This window comes from Drosophila elegans, unplaced genomic scaffold (genome assembly GCF_018152505.1).
Source record: "Drosophila elegans isolate 14027-0461.03 unplaced genomic scaffold, ASM1815250v1 contig_149, whole genome shotgun sequence".
Classification (NCBI taxonomy): Eukaryota; Metazoa; Arthropoda; class Insecta; order Diptera; family Drosophilidae; genus Drosophila; species Drosophila elegans.
In genome coordinates this window covers 14797036-14812336 of record NW_024545513.1, presented here as the reverse complement: position 1 = coordinate 14812336, position 15301 = coordinate 14797036, and the positions used below count along the sequence as shown (strand labels likewise).

General features: G+C 43.9%; 1 protein-coding gene across 3 annotated transcripts; it reads left to right on the top strand.

The window, feature by feature from the left end:
• The first annotated feature begins 89 nt into the window (after positions 1 to 89).
• On the top strand, positions 90 to 14743 carry LOC108149991 (E3 ubiquitin-protein ligase UBR1). Of its 3 annotated transcripts, none has more exons than XM_041710344.1 (10): positions 90 to 231; positions 877 to 1261; positions 6543 to 6575; positions 6894 to 7228; positions 7841 to 8176; positions 8245 to 10091; positions 10281 to 10392; positions 10464 to 10592; positions 10659 to 12123; positions 12656 to 14743. In XM_041710344.1, exons 2-10 carry the CDS (start codon positions 1084 to 1086, stop codon positions 13777 to 13779), a joined length of 5559 nt encoding a protein of 1852 aa, XP_041566278.1. In that variant the 5' UTR covers positions 90 to 231; positions 877 to 1083; the 3' UTR covers positions 13780 to 14743. The 3 variants fall into 3 exon arrangements, with proteins under 3 accessions (XP_041566278.1, XP_017133411.1, XP_041566277.1); XM_017277922.2 differs by having other exon boundaries at positions 832 to 1261; positions 6543 to 6560; XM_041710343.1 differs by having other exon boundaries at positions 832 to 1261.
• The last annotated feature ends 558 nt before the right edge of the window (positions 14744 to 15301 follow it).

Here is a 15301-nt window from a genome sequence, read left to right as displayed (position 1 = left end):
TTCTATGATAACTGTCAAACATCGATAAGACCGATATTTATAAAAAAACCGATGACAGCAGCCTAATTAATCGAAACGTCGATACCATCATCGATGTGGCATCGATGTTTTCTACATAACAGTAGGTTACGAAGCAAAGCAAAGCAAATACAATGCAAATTTTGCAGTAAAAAGTCACAACAATCACCATAATTTACAAGTGAATTTTCCGAGAGCCATAAGAAAACAAAAGTACGTGGAAATGGTTGAGAAAAGCGAATGAAAGCGAAACGCAGTAACGCGAATGTGTGTCCAAGTGTGGGTGTGCAGTGTTGCTCAATTCTCTTTCGTCAGCTGCTGTGAGTGTGTGTGCGAGTGTGGTTTTTCGAAAAGTGAGAAATAAATTAAAGGAAAAGCGATTTTCTAAGGTGCCAGCAAACAACAGAAACCGTAGATAATAACCGATTATTATAAAAATAAAACCGAATCTAGTGCCAGTGTGTGTGTTTTTTTGTTTTTTTTTGTCATGCGCTCTCTCTTTCTCGTTAGTTTTGTTTTTGTTTTGCTGCCAAAAAACTAAGTGCAAAAACAACCACACATGGCGGATACACAGGAAAAATTACAAAGCAACAGTTGCAAACTGCGCCATGCTTTTCATTTAATGTTAAGTTTTCTTAAATGTGCTCAGTATTAAATATAAACTGTGTGTGTGTGCTAGTGAAAGCTCCGAAAGGAAATCGAAATTCGTCTACAAGAAAGAGCAATAAAACAGAGCGAGAGCACACTCCATTCCTTTAAGCTTTACCTAAACTTTTGCTTTGCTTTCTTATCCTTACTTTGTCTTTTCTTCAGTTTTTGGTAGCAAAGTTTAAAGAAATAAATATACAATAAATGCAGCAATAACAACAACCACAGGAATAACAAGGACAAGGACACTCATCACAAGTCACCCACGCGCAAGAGAGAAAGAGACGGCAGACAAACACACACTACCCGTCACTCGCTGCAATTGTTTTGTTTTTGTCATTCAACCCAGAGCGACAGATAGAGAGAGAGAGTGAGAGAGGAGCGCGAACGACAAAGCGAGTGCGAGCGAGAGCAACGATGGATCGCTACGACATGGAGGACGTCGTGGTGGCGCCCCCTGCCGAGTGCGGTTCGCCGCTCAAGGAGTGGCGCCTCAAGCTCCAAGCGGGCACACTCGCCCGCTCCGACTTCATTGAGTACTTCAAGCGCGAGTCGCCCAAGTACTTCGATTACCAGACGGGCGGTACGGAGACAGGTGAGTCCGGGTTCCAGATGATACATATGTAGTATGTAGTAACTGTCAATGCAAACGCCATATCGTAGCAGCGCTGCAGAGCTATTTTTGTTTTGATTATCTAGGATAATAAAATAATTAATTAAATCAATAGCAAAAAGCTTTAAATTTATACAGATAATTTATGTAAACAATATTATTAACACATTTATTAACACATCGGCGTAAACCTGCGTTATTGCGTTCGGCAAACAACTGATTTTTGTTTTGATATTTTCTAGGAAATTGCAGAAAACTAGGAAATCAAAAGCAAAATGAGAACAAAATTCAAATAAAATTTATTAAATTGTATATCAATATAGACATTGTTATTTATTTTTATGTATATATGACATACATAAACGTAATAGTGCTGAATCACCGCAAATCTGCGATATTGCGTTCAAAAACAGCTGTTTTTGTTTGTATCAACATTTAAAAATGTAGGATAACAATAGTTTTCCAGTAAAGACTTTTTCAATTAGACCAGGGACAATATAAAACATATATTTAAAAGTGCGACCGGCACAATCTACCAACTTGATTTATAATAAGTCATATAGAATCTGTAGAATAGAATTTGTAGCATTATCAGTAGCAAGTAAAGTTAAAGGAATACAGTTATAACAAAAATGTGTCATACTCTTTGTGTCATCACCTTGGCATTCCAATATAACAAAGAAATAATATCCTTGGTTTTTAGTGGCTTAATGTATTGAACGGCGCACTCTGTCCACATTTTATGATTTCTTATTATTAAAAATTGATAGACGTAAACACGGGTAACTATTTGTTCTTAAGATTTTAAGGAGTGGTTTGGGGGCTATAGCCATCACTTTTCGATTAGTTTTTCTGCAACGAAATAATATACTAAAGTATATGGATTATGTTATCCGTTATATCTTTCCAAAACAAAAACAAATGAAGGAACACAAAATTAACAAAAGTTGTTAACTAGCTGTTTAAAATAAACTCATGAACTTGCAAATCAAATTAAGTTTACTAAAGTTTGATGGCGTTTAATGTGGGAAATATAAGATATATTTTATCAAAAAAAAGTGCAATATAATGCAATACGAGTATAATACCAAATCGATGGGGGCGTGAAAATGTTGGTCGAATCCCATTAAAAACTCTCGCTCTTGAATTATCATTATTCGCCGTGTGTTTTAGTGTTATTTTCGTTCTGCTTTCGGCTTTTGTTTATTGCCATTGAACAGTTGCACGCTTTTGTTGATTTTGTTGCTGCTCTCACGTTTTGTCTATTTCGCATTTCCGCGAATTCGGTTTGCACTGCGTCGTGCTTTAATGCGCCAAGTTTTCCTTTCAATTGCCTACCAAACTGGCCGGCTCCACCCCCCGCCCACCATTAACCTGTCCACCTTCTCGATTTTCTACCTGTCTCACCTTTTATGCACACTCACAACTTTAACACTCAAAAAGATACTGTGCTTTTCTATATTTTAGTGTTTTTCTTCCATCGGGTAAAAAAAATTCTAAAATGATAATAAATTTGCTTTATAAAGGTGTTTTTTTTCGAAATATTCTCGAATAAAGCTTATTATCTTATTCAACTTATCATTTTTTTTTATTTAAGAGGTAATTTTTGTAGTGAATTTTCCATATTTTTGAAAAAACTTCCATTTATATATTTTTCTATTATCAGCAAATACTTTTTACAAAAATGCAATCAATTTTTTTTGTGTGTATGCAAGTTGTTTCAACAAAAGCTTAAAGCCTGGCCCGGCCTGGCAACAAATAAATTAAGTAAACAAACTCGTTTGCACCACATTCCGTCAGAAGTTCATATTATTGGAAGCTAAAGGCAAAACGCGAGTGTTGAAACAAACAAATTGGGAGAATCTAGGAAAACATTTGTGTACTTACTTATATGGAATAGAGTTTCTGTTTATAACATATTGATTTAATAGGAAATGCAATACAGAGGGGCACCCCCCGATAAAATGTGTTTATATGCTAGCAAAACTAACTGCCTTGGGCACAAACATTCGCTGTTGATAAAAAAATATAGTATGTGACTGAAAAGTAAATGAACTTAGGATTTAGTCGAATTGCAGTATTTGAAGAATGGCCAAAAGCTGTTTGGGAAATTACTTTTATCTCTTTCAATTTTTTTCATTTATGTATATTATTTATAAATACACCTGGATTCCCTGGATTCATTCATTAATCCCTTTTGTAATACGCATATTTCCGCCAATTCCCCTAACGATGTTTACTTTCCGCCTTCGCCAATCGGCCTCTTACCCTTTTTTCACGGCTTCTGCGCTTATCAGCTGGCAAACATGTGGACGGCATGGCATGGCCATAGCTATAGCGGTGCGGTGTTGCCATAGCTATATCCCCTATATATAGCTCCTGCTGATATATGCCTGCTGTCTTATTGGTCGTCGTTGACAAGCACTACACCAAAGTCCCAAAGTCTTGGTGCTGGAGATGACGAAACACGAGGCGAGAACGAAACACCAGACTTCGGCTGATGACTGATGACTGATAAGACAGAGAGTTAAATATTAAATACATATGTACATATGTTATGTACATCTGTATTCTGCAGCAGTTTATTCAACTTGCGTTTATCTGGTCCAGAATTCCGCACATTTCTGACGTGTCACCTTTTTCTCAGTGTTTTTTTTATATCTTAGTCAAGCGCATTTTAATTTGTATTATTTTTTGTTAAATTGCGTAATATATAATATAATGTTAGTAATATTCAGCTTATGTTCTGAAACAATTTAAAGTAGTTTTTGTCGGTTTATTCAAGGGCTGTTTTAAAAGTTACATTAAAAGTTGACTTACAATACATTTACTATTTTAAAATGCTAGAAGATGATTCACATGTAGGTGCCATGAAAAACAGTTTTGTATTTGTCTTTTGAGGAATGTTATTTATACTTGGCCAAGTGGTTTTATTGTCCCATTAAATCAAGTCTAAATAATTACAATGTATTTCTTTCTTACATTTCTTCCTCATATTTGCCATTAGCAATTGTTTTGTTTCCTTTTCGGTTTTCTGTTTTCTGTTTTCGCTTTCGTTTCTTTGGGTAAAAAACAACACACAGCTGACACAATTTTAGGCAATGCTATTTGCAATCGCACATATTATAATTTATTTTATAAGTGTAGGTGTCTGTTCTTATTGTGATTTATATAAGGTCGATCGCCCACCTTCCCTTGCAGAAAACCGAAATGCTCTTTATTACGATCGTTGCCGCTCTCAATGCTCTTTTCATATTTCTTTTTTTTTCGGGGCGCCTTTAAATTTCCGACAGCTTGTGTATTGTTTTTCTTTTATTATTATTTGTATCGAAAAATGTGCAATACAGTACGTGCCAAAATTGAATTCCATGTTCTTGATCTTGTCATTTAAAAATGACAAATGTATTTGTTGAAAAAAATTCGTTTCTCTGATCTACTTGTACTTACAGTATTAAGTTCAATTCCGTTTACATTGTGTATATATTTTTAATTCAATCAACTCCGATGACGTCCTGTTTCGAAAGTTTTATGAAATCCTTTGTGTAGAGTACATTGTTAGCGTTAGCCTACAATTAAATCATATTTAATATTTTTTTTATTTACAAGTTAATTTCAATTTTAAGTCAATGGCAGGGGCGTCATTCTCATTTCGATCGTGACGGTAGAACTGCATGTGGAATGCTCCCGAATAAATCGCTGTGATTCAGGGGCCGCTGAGGTGGCCTCCGTTGGGTGTTCTTCCTCTTGACAGCTCCGTTCAGTTTTTGTTTAGTGCATCTCAGTTCGATTCTTTTCAGTTCAGTTCTTTTCAGTTCTGTTTCTTTCTTTTAATTTATGTAGTATATGGTCGTTCCAGGCGCCTTCTTTGTTCCACTCTATTACGTCTCAGTACACTGACGCACACGCAGTTTTATATGCATTTTTACAGGGATCCAAAAATGTAGATATGTATGTTGCTTTAGTTTTTTTTTTCTATTTCCATTAAATAATTTTTAAATAATTAATAAGCTTGTGGTGGGTATATATTAAATACATTACATTTAAAGGGAACTTTAAATTGTACTTGATTTCAATTTGTATTTCATCTAAAAATAATGTTATTATGGTTTTGAGCACCACAGTTCGACCTTTATTTACTTCCAGGGTTTTCTATACTTTCTTGATTCACTCTATGTGCATTGCAGACTTTGTAGGTAGTAGATATATACGTACATACATACATATGTATATGTGTTGCTATATTTTTTTTACTGATAGCCCTGAAGCTACGTCAGATGCGTTGATAATAGATTATAATGAAAACTTATCGCTTTCTTTTTGAATTCTGCGCTGCAGAGTTTACAGCGATTGTGGCGACCTTGAACTGCATTTGTTGTAATGGTGTTTTGTATTCGCATTTGCATTTGCCATTTCCATTTGAATTCGAATACGTTTTGTGGGTTTTGACTTGACTTGATTTGATTTGGTTGCGAAAACTCGTTTAGGCCGAAGGTTTCTTTTCGTCTTCGGCTGCGGTTCTCTTTTTGCGGTCGCCCAACCTCAATATTATGCATATGTAGTAGCGATCATGATCACGATCACGATCATTATCTCCATGCGATGCGGTCCGACCTGTTCTAAACATTTAAATGATACTTTAGCATGGCTATGATCGTGATGCGATTGCATTACTCACGGCCTAAAGAAGCTATAAAAACAAACGATGACAATTCGCACATGAGTCAGTGTGTTTAAATGTAATCTACATTAGCTAAGCCTCTTCAAGCCGTCTATAATTTCAGTTAACCAATAGATATTTGGACATACATATAAAATCTGGCTTACACTAATAATAATATTTGAAGTTTGGCCTCACTATAATTTTAACGAATACATACCCTTAGTAAAATCGTTTTTATTTGGCCAAATAGTTATTAATATTTAAGTAATCAGAGACTAGTGTCATTATTTAATGAAAAATGTCTGACATATGTTAAAGCAATTATTTGGTTGGAAAATAAGGCTACAAAAATGTTCTAATGAAAACAATTAATTTATGAACTAAAATTTATTTCTTGGGCAAATTCAGTTCACTATATACATACAAATGTATAATATGTACTCTTCCCGTTTTAAAAACAAAAAAATTTTATTATAAGTACTACTTTATATTTTTTAAACTTAAAACATTTTTATATAAAATATAACAAATTTATCAATATTTCTTATCTTATTTCGAATTGTCTTAAATTTTAACTAACTCAATTACATTTTTTTCTTGCAGATAACAATGCGCTTACTCGTGAGTATAACTTGTGTATGTACACTACACACACATATTTAAAGTTTCTGGAGGACTTCCCCAAAGCCATGACTACTAACAACACCCATCGAACAGCCACACAAGACCATATTCAATTTAATTGGCACAATCTCGCACTTACCGTAACTCGTCCATCCAATCCAATTCAATCCACTCGAATCGTATCGTATTCAACCATCCAACCCAGTCATTCTGGAGGGGATCAGCGGACCAGCTAAGCTTCCCATTGCGCATTCCATCGATAGCACTAACATCCGTTCCATTAAGTACCCTTGATTTGGTTAAAATTGATGACGTTTTAATCCATTTCAGTCAAGTGCATGTTTAAGGAGGCGCTGGCCAAGGAGGAGATCATCGACGTGCTGGTGGAGTTCATGCTGGGCGACAGTCCCGCCTCCGCACTGGAGAAGCTCCGGCTGGAGGGCAACACGGCCACCGTCTGCGGCAAGGTCTTCAAGAACGGGGAGCCCACCTACAGTTGCCGCGAGTGCGGCGTCGATCCCACCTGCGTGCTCTGCGTCAACTGCTTCAAGCGCTCGGCGCACCGCTTCCACAAGTACAAGATGTCCACCTCCGGCGGCGGCGGCTGCTGCGACTGCGGCGACGACGAGGCCTGGAAGAAGGATCACTACTGCCAGCTGCATCTGGTCAGTAGCCACAGACAGGCGTATTCAGATGCTATAAGCTATGAGCTAGAACTAAATTAGAATCTACCTAAGGAAGCTTAAGCCAAAAACAAAACCAAAAATCCATCCCTATACTAGTAATACTTAAAAATGTTTATATGTTTCAAAGAGTAGAAAATATTACCATTAATATTGGGCAATTAAATACAACATATGTATTATACGATTATAAAGCCAAAATTACAATTAAAATTAGGATATCAACTCAAACTTATTTGCTCATTTAAATAGTATTGCCAAGCGTTGCTTTTAAGTAATTGTTTTTTTATTTACTTTAAAATTAAATTAATTAAACTTGACTTCTTATTGCTCACTGTAGACTCACCTTGACTCAATTATTTAAGCGAATATTTACAGACTCTAATAATGCATTCCTGATTCTCTGTTCCTGGTTGTTGTACAATACAATATGTATATTAGAAGTTATAGTATTTTGGTTACTCTGAATTCCATTGAAGCGATGTGTTGTTAGTCTATTAGTCCATTAGTCCATTAGTAGCAATGGTCTTTGTCGTGTAACCCATAGAATAGCAAATAGAGTTGCCCGTTTGTAATGCCCACACTTTCGAACAGGCGAATCGCAAGAATCCGCTGGAGAGCAAGATCCTGACCGAGGCCGTGCTGGAGCGGGCGGAGATCTGCTTCGGGGCGATCCTCGCCTTCTGCGTCAACTACCTGGAGATCGAGCCGAACGCCAGTCTGCAGTGTTTGGAGGGCGGCAACGTGAATGACGGCCAGCTGGACGGGGCGCAGTTCTGCACGGTGCTCTACAACGATGAGTCGCACACGTTCGACCAGGTCATCCAGACGCTGACCAAGATCGCCAAGTGTCGCCACAAGGATGCCATGGAGATTGTGGCGGCGATCGATCGCGAGGGTCGAGCTGTGGTCAAGTGCGATACCTTTAAGGTAAGCTAAAATACAAGTAACTTAAACGTATTGAATTGACATTCTTGGTTTTTCTTTTGTATTTTAAGGAATGCAACGACCTAAAGACGGCCATCGAGAACCAGATGATACCGCCGAGCGCCCTGCTGTCGAATCCGCGCAACAACCAATCGCTGAGGACGTCGGTGCTGCACATCGGTGCCGTGGCCTGCCAGCAGTTTGCCCTCCAGCTACTCGGCTGGTTCCAGGAGTTCCTGGTGCGACACTACCTCTTCCGCAAGACGTTCGCCGAGCTGGTGCAGCGCAAGCAGGAGGCCTTCTGCATCCGCCACATTCTGGAGTACGATGTGAAGCTGTGGAAGACGGCGCGCACCTGCTGGCACCGCCTCCTCATCTCCGGCATGCTCATGGAGTACGACAACAAGATGGTGTTGGCCCAGGAGTTCTCGCGCCGCTATGCCACCATTGTGGAGGACTTCATTAGCGACGATCACGATCATGCCTTCTCGATCGTTTCGCTTAGCGTGCAACTGTTCACGGTGCCCAGCATTGCGCACCATCTGATCGCCCACGAGGGCATCTTCGATAAGCTGCTGCACACGTTCTATCACGTGGCCATCGAGAAGTTCATTCAGAACAAGACGCTGCACTTCAGCAAGAACATCGCCAGCCTGACCTTCTTCAAGCGGGCCAACTACATACTGTACGATCTGCGCTACCTGCTCAGCCTGAAGCCGGAGGTGCTTAGCAACGATCTGCGCAGCGGCTTCCTCGAGGGCTGCCGTGCCCTGATGCGCGTACTAAACGTGATGCAGGGCATGGAGTCGATCACCCGGCAGACGGGTCAGCACATGGACTACGAGCCGGAATGGGAGTGTGCCTTCAATCTGCACATCAAGCTGGCCACCACCATTTCGCAGGTAATCGAATGGGCGGCCGGTGATGTGAAGCTGCTGCGTAAGCTGTACAAGATGTCGGTGCGGGCACTGGTGGGCAATAGCTTCATTGTGGGCGCCGAGAAGTCGGAGGCACGCAGTGTGGCCGGCCACGTGGCCAACTGTTTGATGTACGATGTGTCGGTGAAGCCGGTGTCCATCCATCTGCCACTGACACGCTTCTATGCCGGCATCTATCTGCATTTGGGCGCCCACGACATGACCTACGACAGCCTGCAGACGGAGACGGAGGCGCTGAGCAGCAAACTGACGCCCCGCGGGATCATCGAGCCCGTGCTGTGCACGCATGCGATGATCGCCCAGGTGGCCGCCGGGATGTGGCGCCGCAACGGCTACTCGCTGCTGCATCAGCTCTACTTCTATCGCAACGTGCGCTGTCGCGTCGAGATGCTGGACAGGGACATTGTTTGCCTGCAGATTGGCGCCTCGCTGATGGAGAGCAACGAGTTCCTCATCCATGTGCTGAACAAGTTCAATCTGATTGCCTGGGCGCATGCCAACTACGAGAGTGTGCTGGCCGAGAATCCCGTGGACGATGAGTTCATGCGACAGCTATCGATGATCGACGAGTTCCTCGAGCTGCTGATCGTCATCATCGGCGAACGCTGGATGCCAGGCGTTTCGATTGTAACCGAAGAGGATCGCCTGCGCAAGGAGATCATCCAGTTGCTGTGCACCAAATCCTATTCGCACTCGGAACTCAGTCGCGCTCTGCCCGATGGCAATGGCGGGAATAGCGACAACATCTTCGAGGATGTCATCAACACGGTGGCCGTGTTCAAGAAGCCCGTCGGCGTCGACAGCAAGGGCGTCTACGAGCTGAAGGAGCACCTGTTCGAGGAGTTCAACGTCTACTTCTATCACTACACCAAGGAGGACAAGTCCAAGGCCGAGGAGCTGCAGCGCGAGCGGCGCAAGGCCAAGAAGCAGCTCGTCTGCTGTCCGCCGCCGATGTTGCCGCAGCTAACGCCAGCCTTTAAGTGAGTCTCACTGGTGTCCTGGTGTCCGAATTGGGTTGTCCAATGGAGATGATACCCTTTCGCTTTTTTGCTCTTTATTCCATAACTTTTACAAGAGACAAAAGGGCGGAATGGATACAGATATTTGATAACCCACTGTATACACGTGCCTGTTCATGTCCTTATGTGTGACCGCCTTTTCCCTTGCAGATCCATGGCCAACATCCTGCAGTGCAACGTGTTCCTGAGCATCTGCACCCTGGTAATGGACCGGGCATTGGATGCGCGCAGTCGCTCCTTCACCGAATCGCATCTCCAGAAGGTAATCCAATTGACTTGCCCATCTACATACATGAGTGTGCCTTCAATGTTGTGTTTACCATTCGCTTACAGGTGCTCCATCTGCTCGGATTCGCCATTCAGGAGGAGCTCAGCGAGCACTATCCCTTCCTGAGCTTCTACGAACGTTCGCCCAAGTATGGAATCCTCGAGAAGCTGGAGGAACTGGCCCGCTGTCCCAGGGTAAGCATTCAAAAGTCTTGCTTAAAAGCAATTATCTTAATAAAACCAATTATGTTATCCTACCAGCTGGAGGCTCATCGCGACTTTGTGCTGTGGACCATCAAGCGGTACAAGGAGCTGCAGGCCAAACAGGCGCCCAGCGATGGCGGTGCGGGGCCAAGTTGCTCGCAGCAGAGCGCCGGTGAGGAACAGCCGCTGAGCTCCGAGGAGCAGGCGAGCCAGGAGAAGAAGCTGCGCGCCCGCATGGTGGCCGAGAGTCGGGCCAAGATCATGGCCCAGATGAAGAGTGCCCAAAAGTCGTTCATGAAGAACCATGCCGAGATGTTCTCGGCCAGCGACAAGGAGAGTGCCGGCGAGGATTCGTCATCGATGGCCACGACCACGACCACCGGCGCCATGGAATGGGAGGACATACCGGCCGAAACGGAGGCGAACGTGACGGAGACGAACGTGGAGGACGAGGAGGAGGAGCAGGGAGCAGTGGCCCTCAAGCAGAACGTGGCCTGTCTGGGACCGGAGCGCAAGTTCTACACGGGCAGCGACAACAACTTCAAGTGCATCCTGTGCTTCGAGAATTGTGCCATCAGCCGCAGCGGTCCGCCGCTGGTCAGCTCCGCTTTCGTTCAGACCTCGCGGGTGATCTTCACCACGCCCCAAATGCGCGCCAGCCCCAGTGCCCTGCACATGAGCTGCTGCGGCCACGTGATGCACTACAGCTGCTGGCAGGAGTACTACAGCAACGAGGAGTCCAAGGAGCAGCGTCGTCCGCATCGCAATCGCGTGGCCCTCAGTCCGGCGCACAATGTCGAGTTCCATTGTCCCTATTGCCGCACCCTGAGTAACACCGTGCTCCCCGTGACCGAAGCGCTGCCCGCCTTCTCATCCGCATCCTCATCCTCATCCAGCGATAGCTATCTGCCGTTGGATAGCTTTGCGGAGATTATGCGCACACAGGCCAGCGAGTTGGCCGCCATGAAGCTGATGGAATTGAAGACGCTGCCGAGTGTGAGCACCATACTGCGCAAGTCCGGCGTGGTGGCGGACATGGCGCTGTTCGAGCGGAGCATCCAGCTGATCACCAATCCACCCGAGTTGCATTCCAACTACAGCGACGTGATGGCCTTCCTCCGCAAGGCCCTGCTGAATGCCACACAGAGTCAGCAGCCGCACCCCAAGGATCATCCCGCTGGCACGCCCCTGGACACGGACAGCATCGAAACGGTGCCCATGCTGTGGGACACCTGCAGCTACACGCTGCAGTCCCTCGAGATCTACCTATTCGAGACACAGAAGCCGCTGAAGGCCGAGCTGCCGATGCGCCACCAGAGCTGTGCCATCAACCTGGTGCGCGCCTGTTCACGCTTCTCCGCCTCGCCCTCGTTGTGGACGAACGAGTGGCAGACGGAGTTCGCCGCCCGACTACTGGACACCGTGTTCAACCAGAAGGGCACCAGTGTGCTCGAGTGGGACTGCTTCCGCGTGCTGGTCTCCTTCCAGTTCGGAGTGCTCAATCTGATGGCCGGCGAGAGTGGTGAGTGCACTGCAGTGCTTCTTAATCAGTGTTGGGAAAGGTAGTTAGTTAGTTAGGTAGTTTTGTGAAAATAGGTACTTAAAGTTAGGTAAAAGGTACACAAAAAAAAATGTAAGAAAAAAAATATTTTTGTAATAATTTTGAGATCACATTTGTTATTCAAAAAGTTGCAAAGGATTTGTAACATTGTGTAAGTCTTCTTGTAGAAACATGTAACAAGAAACAACTTTAATCTTTAATTAGCTCTGTGAAACTATGAAACATATTAGAGAAAATAATACAAAACTCCATTTAATGGTATCAAGCTAATTTGAGTGAATTTCAGTATCTAAATACCTTACATAGCTAATTTTAAAGATAAATAAAAGTCATTTGCCTAGGTAAAGTAAAAGGTAGCCCCTTATTTGATTACCTAGGTAAGGTATTAGGTATCAACAAAGTGTACCTTAGGTACAATAGCCTATAAACAGTAACCCACCACTGATATTAATATTTATCAATCTGGAGCTAATTAAAGTGTATTTTTGTACAGGCCCGCTAACCGTCATACCCAGCGGCAGCATGTTCGACTTCTACATCCTGCAAACGATGTTCCTGGCCCACCTGACCAAGGCGGTGCTCTGCTTCGATGCAGCCAAGGAGCAGGCCAAGCGGACGGCAGAGACGCCGCATGCCGAGCTCACGCAACTGGGCTATGTGGAGCAGCTGCCGACGCGGATCCGGGACAACATGGTGGCCTTCTATCGTCGGTACAACATCCCGGCCAGAGTGCTGCAGCGGAATACGCAACAGCAGCTGGCGGAGGAGCGCAAGGATGAGGAGCAGGTACAGGGACAGGAGCAAACAGTGGTGATACCCTGCGAACCGCACCATTTGGCTTTGCTGCTGGAGTATGTGCAGCGTCAGATGAGCTCGTTCCTGCGCTGCGCCTGCCTCTTCTATCGCTGCCTCACCGACGTCGACTTTCCGGACACGTTTCCCACTGATCAGCCGGACCGCTTCGAGCTGATGTGCCAGTATCTGGGCCTGGACGCCCAGCTGGGCGTGTACTTCGACATGGAGACGGTGTACGCCACGATGATGCACTCGTTTGCCTCGCATCCGCACATTGGCCGCGAGGTGGAGGAGCGCTGCCAGCCGGACACGGTCCGCTCCCTACAGGTGGAGCCGTGCCTGCGACCGCTGCCACGCCTCATACCGCTGTACGATGACTACAGCGATCTGATCAACAGCGTGTCGGACATCTTCTGTCCGAACAACGAGCGCGAGGAGATGAAGACGCCGACGATGTGTCTGATCTGCGGTTCGATCCTGTGCGGCCAGTCGTACTGCTGCCAGCCGGAGCTGGGCAAGATGATGGTGGGTGCGTGCACGCACCATGCCCACGCCTGCGGTGCCGAGGTGGGCATCTTTCTGCGCATCCGCGACTGCCAGGTGGTGTATCTGGGGCGCGGCAAGGGATGCTTTGCCCAGCCGCCGTATTTGGACGAGTACGGCGAGACGGATCAGGGCCTGCGGCGGGGCAATCCGCTCCGGCTCTGCCAGGCGGCCTACAGTCGCATCTTTCTGCAATGGCTGGGCCATGGGCTGCACGAGGAGATCGCCCGGCTGAACGACAACACCAATGTGGCGGTGATGCAGTGGCATCACATGTAGTCCGCAGACACACAGGAGGCAGCTGGATCTGGAGCTGGAACTGGAACTGGAGCTGGAACTGGAACTGGAGCTGAAGCTGGAGTCGGCAGTCAATGTGATTATTACATACTAACATTAGGAGAGCCTATTTATACGTCTAAGCATTTTACTACTTATCCGTTTTGGAGAAGCGCCCGCTACTCATCCATCCAACAGCACCAACACCACCACCACCACCACCACCACTACCACTACCAACACCACCCTGCAACCACACCCACCAACACCACTCAGTCCGGCACCAAACACCACCATCAATCCCGTCCTGCGGCCCAAATCCCTAAACCACAATAACGAATGTAACGATGATTGTATCATTTTCTTCCTATCAATAATCGATTGTAATATTACTATGATTTTTTTTGAGCTAACATTAGATAACTTGTTGATAGTTTGAGCGGCCCAGTGCCCTCCTCTAGTTATATATATATATATACAATATACATATGCTAAAATATATAACGTCTAGGTTAGACTTTTGCCAGCACTATAAATGTCGCAGCATCTAAAGGAAGAAAGTAAGAAAAGTACGTTCAAATAAAGGCAAAAAATATGTATGTCCTGCTCTCTGTCTCTGTCCCCCTCTCTTTCTCTCTCAGTCACTCCCTCTCTCTCTCTCACTCACTATCCGTCTCACGGCCCACTCGATGTATATATATATAGTACCGATCTTTGAGTGCCGATCGTTTGGCGTTTGTTGATTTGTATATTTAGTTAGTGTAAAAATATTGATACCGATTAAGTGTATGTCCAAAATTTGTTAATCAACCCTCCCTTCCCCCGCAAAAGTTTAAATTCGTAGTCGGCCTCCCAAGCCACCCAACATTCACCCCCCCCCCCCCACACACACACACACACACACTCTCACTCAGAATCCCGCTTTTGTACCCCATCACAATTTAACCGAAGGAACACTAAAATTAGTCAAAGTCAAATCATGTCATGTTTACTTGATCAATATACTTAACACCCTATACGACTATATATTTACATAATAACAAGCGTATATAATATAGATACACAATAACACGCATATTTCTTTTTATGTATTGTATTGTACAACAAACAACAAAATCGACTATGTATGTGAAGTTCAAGCAAAAAGAATAATGTTCTCGACTAAAATAATTCATTAAAATAACAGCCTGATAAAACAGCAAATCAGCAAAAAAAAAAAGAAACAACAGAAATAAAATGCAAAGTTTGCAAAATTTTAGTGATATTCAAAGTGTTGGCGTTTAACTGGTATTTTAGGTTTTAAATTACTCCGAAAAATCGCATACGCGTTAAAAATCAAAGGGAAACATGGAATATTAATGATAAAGTTACGATTAATGTTTCGATTTTTGGCAATTATTTTCGGACAAGAAAATCAGTGATTTAGCCATAAAGATGCCATTAATAGCCCAAAATTGGAAAGTCATACCTCTTTGAACTCGTTATAGAACCTCCAATCGATTGGCATTCAAACCTGGATAATTTT

What these genes read in the sequence shown, in the direction of transcription:
- LOC108149991 (XM_041710344.1), top strand. Translation starts at nt 1,084, where the DNA reads ATGGATCGCTACGACATGGAGGACGTCGTGGTGGCGCCCCCTGCCGAG. An exon ending in ACTACTGCCAGCTGCATCTG is followed by an intron (nt 7,229 to 7,840) that starts GTCAGTAGCCAC and finishes ACTTTCGAACAG; the next exon opens with GCGAATCGCAAGAATCCGCT. An exon ending in CAGCTAACGCCAGCCTTTAA is followed by an intron (nt 10,092 to 10,280) that starts GTGAGTCTCACT and finishes TTTCCCTTGCAG; the next exon opens with ATCCATGGCCAACATCCTGC.